Source organism: Ammospiza nelsoni, chromosome 1 (genome assembly GCF_027579445.1).
Source record: "Ammospiza nelsoni isolate bAmmNel1 chromosome 1, bAmmNel1.pri, whole genome shotgun sequence".
NCBI classification, from domain to species: Eukaryota; Metazoa; Chordata; class Aves; order Passeriformes; family Passerellidae; genus Ammospiza; species Ammospiza nelsoni.
Genome location: NC_080633.1, coordinates 111,232,440 through 111,249,639, shown reverse-complemented (window position 1 = coordinate 111,249,639; position 17,200 = coordinate 111,232,440). Strand labels below are relative to the sequence as shown.

Here is a 17,200-nt window from a genome sequence, read left to right as displayed (position 1 = left end):
AAATCTCTCTTCAAGATGACAGCGGTAATTTTTTTACTATGCTGTGACTTGTAACCAGACAAATTAAATATCAGTAATCATTGTGGTGGAGGAAGAGATAATTTAATTATCCTAAACTGTATGAGGAGCAGCTGAGGTTACTTGTTCAGCCTGGAAGAGGAGACTGAGGGGAGACCTCACTGCAGTTACAACTTCACTACAAGAGCAAGAGCAGGGGCAAGCAATGATTTTTTCTCTGTGGTGATCAGTGGCAGGACCAGAGGGAATGGCCTGAAGTTGTGTCAGGGGAGGTTTAGGTTGGAAATTAGAAAAAAGTTCTTCACCCAGAGGGTGTTTGGGCACTGGAACAGGCTCCCCAGGGAAGTGGTCACAGCACCAAAGAAGTGTTTGGACAATGCTCTCAGGTACATGGTGAGACTCTTGGACTCTTAAGAGTCTGTGCAGGGCCAGGAGTTGAACTCAATGATCCTGATGGGTTCCTTGCAACTCAGCTTATTCTGTGATTTTGTGGTAAGTTTGCAAATAGGCACTTCAAACACATCCTTCTCAGCTGTTTTTGTTTGGGGGGATAAAAGCAAGGAAAATCTAAAGTTTTCAGTGACTAGGCTGTTAAAGATATTGTAGCACTTTGTCATTTTAACAATATTGCTTTTATCTGTTAGAGGAGTAGGAATAGGTGGCTATTAGGTTTCTGACAAATGAATTATGGCCTAGACACCTATGCTGGGAGCTGACCTAACATTTGACTCTGGATGTTGTCATAGCAGCAACCTGAATAGAGCAGATTGGTACAAGTGCTGGTTGCAGAACTGGATGCAGGTTCTGTGCTAATGCAATACATCTGAATATTAATAAAAGTGCACATGTACTGCCACTAGGAAATCACTGCTATGGTGTGTCCTTCTGTTTATATCTAATTCCTATTTTTTTTTTTTTAATTGAGGTTTTTGAGGCGATGTTACTGATCTGCCTCCACCAATTTCTGGTGCTGTTTTGCTGCATGTAATAGGGGGTTGACATAAAAAAAGACTCTTAAAGCATGGTTTTATTAATAAAAATAACATCTGGCTACTGCAGCCCAGGAGCAGTTTGTGTTTTGATTAGGAAGAAAGGAAATTACTGGTGGACAAATTACAAGTAATTGTGAAACTGCTTTGGTAGAAATGAATGAAAAATCTAAATTGCAGTGAGGGCATGGACCTCTAATGCAAGATCACTGTATCTGGCTTTCAGCGGTGACTGGTAGGAGACTTTTAAACCTTCGTATTTGGAGGACAGAGAGAATTTTGCAATTAATGCCCAGCTTCTAAATCTTGACACTGAGGAGTTTTCTCATGTATTACCTTTCAGAGAGCAGGAAAGAAGAAAGAAAGATATACATTTGTGTCCTTGCTTGTGTGTTGTTGTCTTTCCTGATCAATACACTTCCCAGGAGGAAGGAAAAAATTGTATGGTATTAAATTTTTGTCTATATTCTGTTATTTATAGTGGCAATATAGGGTAATATATTGTATGGGGCAGATTTGGACAACACTGGTCACAGAAAAGGGAGTTATGCATAAATATCTCCCAGCTGATGCTGGAGGATGCCCTGCTGAGGCAGTGCTGCTGTGGCAGAAAGCTGCAAATGCAGAGGGAGCACAAAGAAGAGGTTTTGTGTCAGGGTGATGGAGTCCTTGTCACAGCTATTCAGTATGCAGGGAGAGCACATCAACTGTACATCCTTGTAAGAGGTGAAGGAGAAAGCATCAGGAGTTCCCTTCCTTTTGGGTTTCACAGCCTAATTTGCTCTAGAGGATGGAAGAAAAAAGGCACTTGATCCAAGTGGCAGCTGTGCAGAGGGATAGGGCCATGTCCTACCTCTGCTCTGTATTTATGTAAGACCTGAAAAATTCCAGCTCAAAGTGATTTTTGCTTCAGAATGGGAGGTTTCTGGAGTCTTAGAAAAGAGCAAAAGGAAGCAGATGGTTCACTTAACATAAAACAAACAAATAGAAATCAGAATCCCAAAATCCACAAGAGGGAAATGTCACTTAACTTGCAAAGAGCTCAATGCCTCTTACACTACAGAAGATTTATTAGTAATAGCTTTTTGCGCTCAGACATCTCTTTGTGATTTGCTATTTAATAGGGATGAGAATGACTTCTGTCCTTCAGTACTTTATCCTTTTTTATCTGCATTCAAAATTATCACTAAGATGACGGTAATGCCCTTGGATACCCACACTCCAGTTTGCATTTCAGGCCTTGTTCACTCCCATCATTTCCCCACCTAGTGATTATTTTACTTCAAGGTTGGTCGTTGGTTTGTTTTTGTGGTTCCAAATGATAGGCCTTAACCACTGAGGCAAAAAATGTTATGCAGGCACCGTTTAGCTGCATGTGGATTATTGTCAGGAGATCAAATTATGTACAAGTATGGGGAAGCTTAGCTTCCTACCCAGAATGCACTGGCCATATTGTCAAGGGGAAGAAAATAAGTGGTATGCATTGTAATTTTAAATCCTGCTGCCTTTCAAGTCAGTGGCAAAATTCCTGGTTTCAGCAGTGCTGGATAGGGCTCTGTCATTAGCAGATGCAGCTGGAGAGGATGCCAAGTATCACAGGGCAGCCCCCCTCCCTCCTCACTCCAGACCAACCTACATTCAATTTGCTACATGCAATGGAAAGGAATAATGTGCAAGGCATGCAATTGCAAATAATTTCATGCCTTGGATTTTCAGTGAGGCCCTAAGGTGAAGAGCTAATTTTTCACCTCAACACAGAGATCATTAAATTAGAAAATGCTGTATTTTTCCAGGCTCTTTGTGCTGAGTGTGTGTAGTTGAATTTCAAGCTGCTGATTTCAGAGTATACTTTAAGGCACCCTAAGCTGCAATAAGATCTTGAATGTGAAGTAAAATTGATATCAATGTAAATTTTCTGTTCTGGAGGTTGACAAAGCTGAAGGCTCAAAAATAGAATATTGTGTTGTTCCTTCAACAGGAACTTTTAAGCAATCTTATCCCCCTTCCTACCATAGGTGGAATGAAAATGAACAGGGTTGGGAACAGCTTTCTTCCAGGTGTCTTTAACATTCTTTTTATGTCAAGGAGGCAGAAAAGGAAAGGCCAGTGAATGTGTAGATATAAGAGTTCTCTATTCACGTTTGAGGATTGAGGGCTTAGAGTCAGGACTTCTGTTCTTCCTGCTCCAGCCTTAAAAGCCAGGAATAGAGAACATTTTTACTTACCCCTTCCTTTCTTGCCCTATGGCAAGAAGATATTAAATGTGAAGCATTTTCTTGCCTTTCAGATGTTTCTGTCATAGACACAAGAATGTATTTCTTTTCCTGTGTTTAGTTAATGACTCCATTGCACACACCCTCCTGCCCAGAGCACAGGCAGGGAATAATGTTTCTGGTGAGTAAATCCCCATTATCACGCATAATGGGGAGTTTGGGCCACTTTAATGACATCAATGCAAAGCCAGTGTGCATGAGCAAAACCTTATTTTTCAAGAGAGGCAAATTCTGGTTTTGGTTATTGAATTCGATTTAGTAGGTTTGAGAGAGACATAAATTAATCCTAAATTCCAAACATCAGCTGCACAATGGATTCAGAAGTGTTCCTCAATTAGGAAATGCAGTTCTGCCCACAGAAAATACATGTACAAGTGAATGCACAGACTGCTTATGTTTGGTAGCAGGAACATGTTTGTGATTCAACAACTGGCTTGATGTCCTAAACTAAATTTAGAAACATATTTTTCTAAGAAAAAAATTAAACCTATAATAAGCTGTGGGAGCAGGAGCTGAATGCAGTGCCTGAGAGCAGCACCAGCTGCTAAAGAGGCTAGGCACAGGACAAGGCAGACAAGCAGGCTGTGGCCAGCAGCCCAGGCATTGTGCCAAAAGAATTCTCCCTTGAAATGAGAATATTTGGGGAACAGATTTGCACTGCAGTACACATATTTCATGCTTATTACTCATGGTATTTCATATTAAGCTTCAGTTTTACTGTCTCCATTAATAAAGCAAATCAGAAAGTGCATCCTCGAAAGGCCAGTCTAAGTTCATTCTTTGTTTCTTCCAATGGGATATGCTACTTTGGTTTGATGATTATGGAGTCAAAAGGCCATGCCCCAAACATCACTTCTTATTTACTTAATCTTTTAAAATACATAAGCCTCACAGCACTGAAGTTAAAGGATTATAAAGTTCTATAAAAAAATTAGAGCAAGTCTTCTTCAGTAGCAAAATATTCTCTTTCTACAAAATAGTTGAAGACAGGTTGCGGAGGTCAGGTGTGTTTGGGTTTTTTTTTATACCATTTCTTTTTAAAATATTTTTTTAAACTGTAAAAGTGAAGTTTTGCCTGAGACAGTGTTCATTAACAGACACCTTGCATTGAATTAATAGAAAGAATTTTGTTTTCCACAAACATGCTGTTAAGGTTTTAATGCAGATTTGAAATAAAATAATTAGCATTCAAATTTTTCAAACACAGGGTAAAATATCTTTAAAATATCTGAACCTACCTTTGAAAAGAAGAATCAATCATTAAGTGAGTAAAAAAAAAGCAATTGCTCACTCTCTAACAGACAAGAAAACCAGGGCTTGTTGGTGTTTTGGTTTTTTCCCAGAAGATCTATAACTTTGACTATAATTTACCTGAGGAAACAAAAGGATGGAATGTGCAGCGGGCTTACTTTTCTTCCTTTCCAAAGTGGAACACACAGACATTTTTAATTAGTTGAAAATGAGGAAGTTAATTCAGCATTGACCTCAAATGCTTCATGTCTAGGCCGTCATCTGTTTCTAAATGAAGAAGAATTTAATTTGGAATCTAACATAAAGTGCTTTGGCCCATTCCTCCTGACAGACATTCCATGATGTGTAATAATAAAAGGAAGTCTGGAGCAGAAGAGAAATAGGAAGAATCACTCAAAATCCAAATCATATACCCCATAGTTTTCCATAGAGCCTTTTTCAGTGGTCACATCTCAATATCCCAGATCTGGCAGGAGAATGGAAAACTGTTTTGTGTCAACAAAATAGGCTGGCAGTGGTGGGAGTAATACCAGTTGTAGTGCAGTAGATGAAGAGACCTATAGTGGGAGGTTTAATTATGGTGACCATGATGATATTGTAGTAATAAATCTGCAAAGCTGGCACAAGCATTGCTCCAGCACTCCCACACACTGTTCCTTGTGTGCTTCCTAAACATTTGATTCATAAGTTTAAAGATTTTCTCTGTTGGTGCTCTGGTGCCACAGTCCTCCTGCACTGAATGGAGTAATGCTGATCTATCCCAGCTGAAAATGTTGCCCATCACAGTCACTGGAAAATGGCATTTTGGCAAGGGGAGAAAGAAACTCCTGCAGGAATACCTTACTGAGATAATTTCTTTAGGACCATACACATAGGCATGAAAAGTACTGAGTAAAATGCTTGATTGTTATCATAAAAGTGGAGCTGCCTGAGGCATAGCAAGGCTTGTTCTGAATGAGAGGATTACACTCTCAAAGGAAAAGAGGAATTCCTGTTGCTTTGCATATTTCTGGTTCAGCAGTAAGTACTGCTATGCCTTTGTCATCACACGTCAGTTCCAGTAAAACATTGATTCATTCACCACCATTACCTGCAGGCAAAACTACTCTTGGGATGGCAAAAGAGAACATTGTTTCCTTGCAGTTTATGTTGTTTCTTTTTTGGAAGAAAAGTCAGATATTCAGACTCCTCCATTAGTACTGCCTGTCAACAAAGAAGCAGCAAAAATGATCAGTAGCTATCATCTTCTGCAAGGTGCTAACCTCTGCAAAGAAATTGGCTTTGAGAGGGTTTATGTAGCAAGATGAGAAGAAACATGACATAACCTCGACTTCATTTCCCCTGAATTTTTACCTTTATTTTCTTCAGATTTTTAGCTACTCTAATTCTGACAGGGGCATCCTAGGCCCTGCAGTTCATTATGCAGTGCTTCACTTTTGGGATCAGGCATATTCAAAATGAATTCTCTTAGGAAAGAGCAGGTTTAGCAAACCTGTGCCCACGGTCCTGTGTCCTGAGTGACCTTAGGCTGAGAGCTCTGTGGAGGGAAGGAAAAGATCCTTTCATATTCTCCCCTCAGAGGCTGAAGGAGTTGGGGTAGTCTTTCAAAGGAAACTTCCTTTCCTTTAATAGGAAATGGGGGCTGGGAGTGGGTGAGGAGGTGTAAATAGAGGAGGTGGGGATTCTCAAGGTTGCCTACTTAAAAACAAAGCCTCAATCAATAACTTGTCATAAGGTCCAAGGCAAGGATCGTGCTGTGCTGTTCTTCAGGTCAGAGTAAAATCTACTTTTGTTTTCTGCCTGTCCTAAGAGGAAGAAATTCTGTAGGAGGCCTGGGCCCTAACAATCTTCTTCCCTCTGCTGGTATAACAGGGAGGAAAAATTTCTACCTGCCCTCTCTCCTGTTGTCCTCCTCTGCAAGGCAGAAAATGGTGGCTGAAGACTTTTCTGCTCTTCACATGACACCTTTGTCTGGATTTGTACTGCTTTCTCCATAGGAAATGTCACGTGTATGTTGTGAAATACACTGTCACCCACAGGAGTTTTGCCAAACCCCAAAGGTATTGGCACAATTCCCATATTCATCCAGGCCCAGTCCTACATTTTACATGTCTGAAGCTGCTTGTAACCTGGTGCCAGCCATTGTTGGACATAATTTAGATTTGCACAGAGGAAGTCCCTGCTGTGCACACACTGTGGTGCATCGTGCAGTCTTGCACTGGGCATCTGTCCTGTATATTAAGACAACTTCCAATTAGTAGTGGCGGAATACCTAGCTATCTAAATGATTTCATATATTAAAATTCTCTAGAAAAAGAAAGAGCATGACCAATATAGATGATGAAATAGTTTAGGAATTGTGATATGAAAGCTATGGTGGTGCAACCTAAGAGAAGAACAGCAGGAGCTATAGAGAAAATTAACTTGCAAGGCCACTTTCTACCATTAGTCCACCTAAATGGGATTGCTCCATTGAATCATTAAGCTTTTTAATATTCCTTTATTCCTGATGGGAAAAAAGCCACACCAAGGAGATCACATTCAAAAATCAACTGTCTAGAACCTCACTAAAGATAAGGCCCCTATCTTAAGGGCCACAGGAAAGGATAAATGCTATCCCTTTCCATTTGGGCAGAGAAATACAGTCCTTTAGTAGAACAGTTTCTCTTTCCCCAGGGTCTGAGCATCCCAGTTAACTAAACTGTAGGAGTAGCTCATCCATGTGTCCATGCTCAACAGCAGCACTGGTGGCCTCTGAAAGCTCCTGTTGTACTTCTGCTACCACAGTGGATAACAAACTGAAAAGCTGACAGACTGTGAACAGTGAGGGTCTGCTAGAGTACTGTTCCAGCAAAAGTGGTTCTCCAGCAGCTCCTTGCAACAGCCATAGAATACCTCTTCTCAAAGGTTGTTTGCTGTACTGCAGATGATGTGGCATTGATGAAAAAACAAGACGCAAATGCTGCAATCTGAAAACACCAACTTTTTATTTAAGGTTAACATAACCATTCCAGTTTATAGATGATGTGTCATTCTATCAGAAATGCAGCAGTCTGGGGTTCATTTATCTCTCTTCTACACAATAGCACCTTTTTATTTTGATCTTCTTTTTCCATGTCAGTCTCATGTTTCATTTCTTGTTGAGCACTGGCTGATGTAATTTTTGATGCCTGATGACAACACTGATGGTGACAGTTCATTTCAGAGTTAATAATCTGAGAGCAAAAGGAACCTATGCCATTCTAACCTGAAAGTGAGGCATGGCTTTCTTTTCTTGGCTCTATATCCTGTGTCAGGAGGACAGTCTGGATATCCTTGAAGTGCTGGCAGCTAACTTAACATTTTCATAGGCAGTCTTCAAGTTTCCACATCACTGTTGGTATTTCAGGCAGTTTAGATGCCTAACTGGACTCTGTATTTCACTAAATTTACCTCAATTAGACTGTATCAATATTTCACCACCATCTAAAAAATTCTAGTTACATTTTTTTATCAGAAGTATGAAAAAAATTTTTATAGTGGACTTCAAAGCAAAATCATCATTAGTACTAGACTCTGGCAGTGACATGTTTATTACAGTTGCCTCTGCAGGCTAGGAGCACTTTTTCATGTAATCTCAGGTTTTCAGGCCAGAAAATTCTACTCTGAGACTGATGTGCTCTCCATGTAATGATGAGATGATAGACACACAGCTAAAGCATGAGTGTTCAGCTTGGCTGGAATAGCCAGCTCCAACTGAGCTACAAATTGAGTAGTATGTCACACAAGAGTGGGCTTTCTCATTTTTTATACATACTTGATTTAAGTAAGTAAAAGTGAAGAAAATAATGCAGAGAGAGTGGCAGAGAAAAACACAGTCTAGATCTGATAACAGAGTGGAAAGCAATTTAGCAATCCCCCAGCTGCTCCTTACAAGAGGAGAAATAGTGTGCAAACCCAAGAACAGCAATTATGTCCCACTTGATTTTACTGCTAAGTCCACTCCTGAATTATCAAAACATTTCCCGGTCTAAGGAATATCTGGCATGAGTTCTGTGATTTTATTTGAACTTTACTTCATGTTTTATTTTAGCCAGCTTGCTCAAATTTGCATTAAGTACTTCTGGATAAAATCTCAGGGGTCTTTCTGCTGGCTGTAAGTAGACCTCATCCATAAATCTAGTGCCTTTTCCTGCAATGCTGTTTTGGAAGATAACTAAACTTAAAGGGGAAGGAATCTGTCTCAAGATGCAATTATTTTGTTATATCTATCTGTACTGATGGTTTTGGACACCAGGTTATGGGACTGTCAATAGATGCATCATTTTAAGGGATACTGTGAATAACCTGGGAGGTGGAGAAATACCCATGGAGAGATATTATGTGACAAATATAAATATAAATATATGTATAAGTCTTGAAAGTTTATTAGAGAGAACTCTTCCCCTTCAATAAAATATTGCTTTGTTATATTTTAAGTGTTTTCCTAAAGAGACTAAGATTCTAGCACTCATTTTTCAGGTTTCAGCTATGGGTCCAGTACAGCAACTTGAAATTTCAAGTAGATGTTAATTTTCTATTAATAATTCCTCAACATAAGGACTGTAAATTCTGCAGAACTTTATTCAAAATAGTTTAGAGGTAAGAAGACATGATGCCACATGGCAAACAGGTCACAAGGGTTAACATTTCTATGTGCAAATCCAGAGTCTGTAGCAAATGCTTTGCTTTTCTTACTGTGAATACTAAAACTCTGCTGGCTTAATTGAAAATTTGGCTTTTGTTCATTCCACTGTAAGAGAAATAAGTCTTTCTGGGGAAGGTAGTATCTTTTCTTAGATAAGTTCTTCTGCTCTTGCCTCACATTGCCTCTGTGCTGAGCTTACAGCTGTAAGAGCACATCCTACAATATTAAAAGAAGTCCTTTTACAGGACTATAAATATTCAGTACTTTAGATGTGAAGGTCAGCCAATGCAAAGGACTACTGTGTAGCTTCACTTAGATGTCAAACTTAGGAAATTATGTAGGTCTATGAAACTATGAATTATGCAGATATATTTTCTTTTTTTCACTAGTCTTGAACAGGCTTTATTTAGTGTAGCTTATTTAGTAGTAATCCCAACACAAACCTTAGCAACTGGAGAGGGGAGAAAGAATGTGCAATGGAAACCAAAACTGAAGTGAAAACTCACATCCATCATTTGCAGAAATACCATTTCCGCTACTGCTAAGCACACTGAGTCAACAGCCTTACTGCAGAATTAAGGGAAAATTTAGCCTACTATGTGATGCCAAAGTAATGTTTAGCTGTCCGGGCTTCCAGGATATTAGCTATAAAATTAAAAGCTGGGTTAAACACTAGAGAGTTACTTTAATGTAATTAAAGCTAATAAAAGATCCAGTATTCTGTCAGAACAATGTGTGTCATCCAAGCAGTTGGTAGAATCGTCACTTATTAAGATTGCCTGACATTTCCCATTACAATACTAGGTGTGCAGTTCAATGATAGCTTCATGACCTTCAGCCCACAGGGATTACATTTACTCTTCTCTATGCCTTCCATCTGTTGAACTCTTTCAGAGATAATTACAGCCATTTTCAAGAATGAGAAAAAATTTATCCTGTAAGGGTAGTTTGATCCTTAAGTATATTTACCATTGCTTAAAAACAAAAAAAAAGGCTCTATGTTTGTTCTTGACAACGTGATGTCATTTATACCAAGGATGTAACACTGGATACACATCTTTACACAATCAAAGTATTTTATTTGCTAAATTCTGATTTCAGTGCAGAAGGGAGGAGAAAAGTGTTGGGTCTGGAGCCTGGTGAAGGGTGACAGGAGCAGTGAAAGCAAGGGACAAAGGGAAAGTGACATTATGAGAAGTTGAGCAAGCTGAGGCTGGCAGTGGGATGGAAACTGGCCAGGTGGATTAAACTGGTGGTGAAAGAGGATCAGATACTACTAATGAGAAATAATGTGACTTGAAACCAGGAGCTGCTCTGGCTAACTATGGAACCTGACTTTGCTCCCTGTGGGACAAGATTTTTGGGATTAGGATACTGATAGGAGTCTGAGCAGAGAGAGAGAAAATCTCAAATGGAACCATCAGTGGTTGTAACACTAATTAAATACAAACAAGGAAAAAAGTCCTTGAGTTGTTGAAGCTGCTCAGGTATCTAGAATCAAGAGACTTATTTAGAGAGGAGAGATTAGGATTTGCTAGGCAAGAATATTGAAACTGAGATGAAGGGTAGAAGACAAGACTGGAGAAGAAAAATCCTCAGGGATTTTGCCAAGACAGAGCACAAGGTGTACACAATCTGGTCCTGGCAACAGCAGGTTGGTGTCTAAGAAGGGGCCAGATTCTGGGCCCTTCGGTGGGAGCCAGGTTTCCTGTGGTTTATCCTCCTTTAAATACCTTGCTTCATGCAGACGGTGATGGCTGCTTACCCTGGCAGCTTCTTCTCTGTGCAAAAGCTGAGCAGGGCAGACAACTCCCAGCCCCACAATCCTCTGTGCATATAGCAGGGTGTCTCGTGATGTAACTTTTGAGTTTGTTCCCAGTTAAAAACTTCAGAGTTTTTAAAAATTAATTTACACAAAGAAAAGTTCTTATGTTGTTATGGTTGCAGAACTCAAGAACTTTACATATTAGGTAACTCTAGCTTAAGGTTGTCTTTGGTGCAGAATCTCACCATCTGAAAAGCACGGATAAAAGTCCTATCTATCAGGAGTATTGTAAGGATTAATTGAGTATGCTTTGAAAAGTGGTATGTGGTTTTATCATATGTTTCAATTTATTTTACTTTTGATTGTAGAATTAAGTTAGTGGGATTCAAATGAGAAAAACATATGAAACTTTATCTCCTTTCTTCTAAAACCATATTATAAGCTACTGAAACCTAAAAAAAATAAATTGTAAAGCCTGCTTTGTTTTTACAAGTGAATGAATTTTTTTTTCCTATGCTGGAAAAGGAGAAGACCATATGCAAATATGCTTGCCTATTTGTTTGAAGACTTATCTGTATTTGAGCTTTCCTAACCTCAAAGTGGTATTCTAAAAGAAGCATTTATTGACAAGATCAACAAGCAATCCACATTTTTCAGTTTAACTTATTTAAAACGGCAGTATCAAGAAATATGAAGTGAAAATGTGTTTGCCTTTCTGTCTCTTTTCTAATTCACAGGAAAAAAAAAATCATGCTGACATAGGGGCAGTTAAAAGCTGTTATTCTCAGAGTCGTTGATTTGTCAGTCTGGCAAGTACTGCATTATTGAAAGCAGTAGCTCTGTGCATGTCACCAGCTTTGCATTTTTGGAATATTATTATTTATACTCTTTTTGTAGAAGTTTTGTTAGCCCTGTGGTGAGCTGGCACTGGCCATGTGAGTTGATCTGTACACACACTCCCTGTCAGGATTTACATTTACGTTTTAGCAATGCCTGTTGCTAGCAAGGAAACCAAGGCAATAGTACTGCTCTCTCTTAATTGGAGTACACTGAATTTCTGACACGTGTGTGTATAAGGGTTCAAAACTCAGTGTAGCACAAATTTGCCAGGGTTCTCGATTTTCACAAATTATTGCTTTTTTTATGTTATTTTGGAGGTGGTAAAGGAGATGGGGAACAGAAGGGATCAGTGACACTGCTAAAGATGCTTCTATGAAGACTGTTTTAAAAGAGTTGTGTGTGGGAGGGGAACAAGAGGCTGGGAAGTGCCAGTGAGCCTTGCTCTTTGTACCACAGTCCTGACAATCTGCACCAACATCATATTGCTGTGGATAGTGATTCCTCTGTAAACTATTCATTTGCTGCTCAGAGCATCAGTCAGAGCAAAGGGTTTCTTCAATATACGGGTTATGCAACAGCTCATGGAAAATGTTGTTAGGATGTACTGTCCTCAGAGGGTTACTAAATTGCTTCCCTGATTAAAAATAAAATCAAATATATTTTTTCTATCTCCTCTTTTGTGGAGGAAAAAAAGTGTTCTCCCAGTACAGACCTTGACATAAAACTGAGACATAAATATCTCTGGTATATATCAAGTTGAGGATCACAGTAAGGACCTCATGCTTCCTCTTTTCAAGCCAACAGATAAGTTTTTATTCTAGCATGCTTTTGTACCTACAAAGTATTTTTCCATATTCTGATTTCAATAATTTTGCAGGTAATGTGCTCAAACTTAAAAGTCTTCACCTCCAAAATAAATACAGAAGAGAAATATTGTTAGAGGGATGATTTATTTCCTTTGGCATATACTAAATTAAGATAGTATGAGTCAAATTCTAGATGAACAGATGTTTTATCTGCACCTTGGTCATTCTTCTTATTAAAGGCAAATTATAAATAGTTTAAAAATGCTTAGTTAATACATCAAAAGTTTAGCATATGATTATGATGACAACAGTATATATTCCATGTAGTTAGGTCAAACATGTCTCTAAATGGTTTGTTAATTGCTAATGATTGTCTTGAAATCAAGGTATTTTTAAAATAAAAATTTAAATAAATAAGCCTTTTCAGTGTAAACATTATATAGGGAGAAACAGGAGGTGCTGAATAACTAACACAGAATATTTCCAAGATGTCTGTTTTCAGTGGAACAACAATATATTTACTTTCTACATTAGTTTAAAATCAAAGGCATTTCAGGTGAAAAGAATGAAGACAATGAATCTATTAAGAATGAATCTCAGGTATACAAAATAAATATGATATTGATATTCTCCATCCCCAAGAAAAAGAGAGACCGGCTTCTTTATCCTTGGTATGGCTGCAAGGGAAAATGGCACAACTTTGCCATTTGACCATTAAAAAAAAAAACCATTTCCAAAAAAATGCTTAAATTCCAGGGGAATGTATGAGAGGCAACATCTAACCCCCTGGGATCAAGCTCATGGTCCATAATCCTACCAGTAGGGCTGATGCTTGGGCCTGCTCAGAAAAAGCTTGACAAAAATCCTGCCCTATTTCTGCATGTAGTTGGAGTCATGAAGATTGAGGTAAACACTAAATTAAGGATCAGATTTAGTGTCTCAAATGTATGGCAACTTATACATCATTTAGTGACAGGTGATCAGTGTGCTGTTTAAAGACATGTGTAATATTTAGAGGAAGCCTCCTTTTGCTAGTGGCCAAGAGATTAGAGTTCATATGCAGAACCAGGAGCCCTGGTTGCAGCATCATCCACAACTCCTTTAGCCTGCCTGAGAATTCCTTCCCCACTGGAGTGCCCAGACTCCACCTCAAGCCTCATTCCTTGGCACGTCACAGTGTTTTGCAGGGCTATGATCAGTTCTGTACAACGATCCCCCTTCAGTAGCACAGCTCCAGACTTGGCTTTCTGACCTCAAAACCACCTGTGGATTTTGTGTGAGGGAGGAGCTGGAAGGGAGCCTCCCAGGGCAGCGCTTCTGAGGGGGGCCTGAGTCATGCTCCCTTCTCGTGTGCAATCTCTGTAGCGCTGTGAATTGTGCATTCCTTCCCGCGCAGTGGCACAGCTCCCGCCACGACTCCCACCGCAGCTTTGCTTGGAGCCTGGTTGCTAGGAGATGGCAGCTCTGAGTTCAGGGCCCTCCTCACCACAGCCAGCTGAGACCCTGCATCCCAATTTCTCCGCCTCTTCACCATGCACAGCGACAAGTAGCCAGAGCTCTGGTCTCCCACTTCTTGTCCCTGTGCTCCAAAACACGTGGGCTGATGTGCACCGAGGTGCACCGAGCTCTCCTGCTGCCTCCTCCAGCCAGGCTCTGCCTTCTGGGCTTTGCCAGGAGCTCTGTGCATCTGCTCTGCAAGACACTTCCAGTTAGGGCTTCAGTACCCTCACTAGAGAGGCTCTGGAGGACATGTAAATCAGGGACAGCAAATCTGTGGGTTCCAGACAGCGAGGATAAGGACACCAATCCTGAGACACTCTGCTCAGCTGTAGGAGTTAGTCCTGTTTGCACTGTGCCCCTTAAACACAGCTTAATCCTTGATGGTTTTGCAGAAGTTCTGCTGTTGAGCTCTGTGAAAAAAAATGAGTCTCTGAGTGAGTCTATGGAAGGAAGTATAATTCAGTTTTAGACATAAGGAGGCAGAACATCTGAGTCTTGAGAGTGTTAAAATTTTGGACGATGAGTTAAGCTATGTTGCCAAGATATAACTTTACTGTGTAGCTTATGATTGTTCTCTGAGAAAATAATATATTTTCTCTCATAAGAGATATCAATGACCTTTGGAGATAAAAAAGTAAGTGTTATTAAAGTTGAATTCCTGGCAAAAATACATTGCAATTCTGGCCGTTTGTTTAAGATTATTATTACTTAAGGAAATGCTTAGGAGACCACTTTGGCCAGCTTTCTTAAAAATGTAAAAATTTGCCTTAGCTCATAATACTGCCCAAGAGGCTCCATTCTTATTGTTTATGGTATTAGTTGTCTAATGGATTAGCATTCCATATTAAATATTAGAATTTCTGTTAATAACATATATCCCTTCTCCTGAATTTTTTCAGTTGTTCTTCAGGTGAAAGTCTCTTTCACCAATAAATACCTGCAAGACAAGGATGTCTTCATCTAAGAGATGCTGATAGTGTCTTCTTGAGAAGTGAAACCAACAATTGCTCTTAATGCATACAGGATTCACAGCCCTTTTTACTTCAACACAGAGAGTGAACACTGCTTGAACTATTTGATCTAAGAAAAAACTATAAAAAGGTTTCAGAAATTTTATAGAATTCTTAATAAGTTTGGTATATTTATGAACAACAAAAGAGTTGTGCAGTGGAGATATGCACAAAATAGCAAAAAATCCTACACAAAGGGGAGGTAATTTTAGCAGATTTTTTTTTTTTTTCAGTTAACTACTCTGAAAAGGTCCTTTAAAAACAAAACTTCCATGGGTCCATTTTATTTGAAACCATTTTATTTGAAAACACTGAAATATATTTTGATTAGAGGAGAGTAGAAAGTAAAACCAACTAAAAAATTCAAGAAGCAAAGAAAATGTTCAAATACATACACACTAAATCATATTTTGTGTCACTGAGGTCCCTATGGCAGGATGAGCAGTCACACAGCGATAGTTTTCCTTGTTTCCAACTACTAAAATGGGTTAAATCTTCTCTCGATGCTTTTCTTTATTTCACCTACTGTTGCTAAAGTTGCTACTGTGGCATTCTGTGATCATGAATGGAAGTGAGGTACTCTAAGCAGTAGTTACAGTAAGTACCGATGGGGAATAATACACTTTCACCTGAAGCATCTCCTTTCAAGGAAAATTGAAGGGCTGTTGTGCTAAATTTTGTTAAATATTGCACAATCATAAAAGAGGCAAACAGAAAGCATTGAGGAAAGCTCATGGTGTACAGACACTGCTGTTACACAGATAACCACAGTACTCAAGTCACTTTTGTGAAGGCATCCTTACTTTATGGCCTTTGTGTGGAAGGACACTCACCTAAACTTCTCCAAACATAAGAATGCAGTTTTATTCCATTCCTCTATTCCTTCTGTCATTTCTGAGACTGATACATCCAAATAAGTAGATGGGGCATTCTGTATTGGTTTATCTTATCAAGAAATATATGATTCTCTGACTTGTAAGAGTCACTCCAGTACTCAGGAAATGGCTGTTTCTTGTCCTTTCCCACTATTCTGGACAGAGTTGAGTTTTGAAGAAGAGCTCTTCAGGGTGAGAGGGTACATGTTCTCCTTTGAGAATCAGTATGGCTGGTTTGTGGAGCACAAATAAATGAATATTTTCATATTTTTGGGAAACCTGTGTTCTTGCTTATTTCCATTGTTTCTTTTATGCTGATATTTGTAAATCTGAAATATATCTGTGCTTGTTTAACATGCATTATACATTTGTAAAAGCAATAGATGTAGAATCTTAATGAAAAAGACCTTCACATGCAAGGTGAAATGTAACCATAATTCCAAACCTTTTCTTGTTTTTTGCAGGATGAGGCTGCTCCAGCTGACAAGCAGTGCAAACAGGAGCCAGCCCAGGTCACTTACTCAACATCAGCTGTTTCCAGCACGCAGGAGGTGTTGTACATCAACGGCAACGGGACCTACAGTTACCATAGCTACAGAGGGCTCGGAGGTGGGCTGCTAAACCTCAATGATGCTTCTAGTAGTGGTGAGTTTCCTCACAAATTGTGGCTGTATGTATATGTGCTGATGTGTATTTCCCCCTGCTGTACAGAAAGCTAGTCCATCGGGTTCAATAGCCACAGGCTGTTATCACATAATGAGCAGGAGCACAATCCTGTAAACTCTACTGCTGAGCAAAATCCTTGCTCTCTGCGTGCTAGTCTCTTTCCAGCTTCAAGGGATTAATACACAGTAGGGCAAGACTGAACCACAAGCCTCTAACAAAGCTGAGTAAAAAAATGCCAGGTTAGATCTTCACTCTGTTTGCATAACTTTATGGGACCTTATCATTACTGTCCTCTCCTACACTGAGCACAAAAGGAGGCTATTAGTATATTTTTGGCTCTAGATTCAAAACACTCAACTCCATATTGTGTAACACAAATGAATTGACATAGATTTGTCACATGGTCTCACCAGCTACTTTAATTTACTGCAGATAAGGATCTGGCATAACAAGTGTTAAAGGAGAAATCAGCATATTCATTTATACCCTACACTAAAAATGATAAGGTAAATATGTCACCATGAGGTTGTATGTCCCTCTG

The 17,200-nt window shown here is 39.3% G+C and overlaps 1 protein-coding gene across 1 annotated transcript in view; it reads left to right on the top strand.

The window, feature by feature from the left end:
- NOL4 (nucleolar protein 4) overlaps window positions 1-17,200 on the top strand; it is a 186,617-nt gene that overhangs the window by 157,361 nt on the left and 12,056 nt on the right. The window contains exon 10 of the mRNA XM_059474206.1: window positions 16,458-16,638. Coding sequence (XP_059330189.1) covers window positions 16,458-16,638 — 181 coding nt within the window. The remainder of the gene's footprint in view (window positions 1-16,457; window positions 16,639-17,200) is intronic.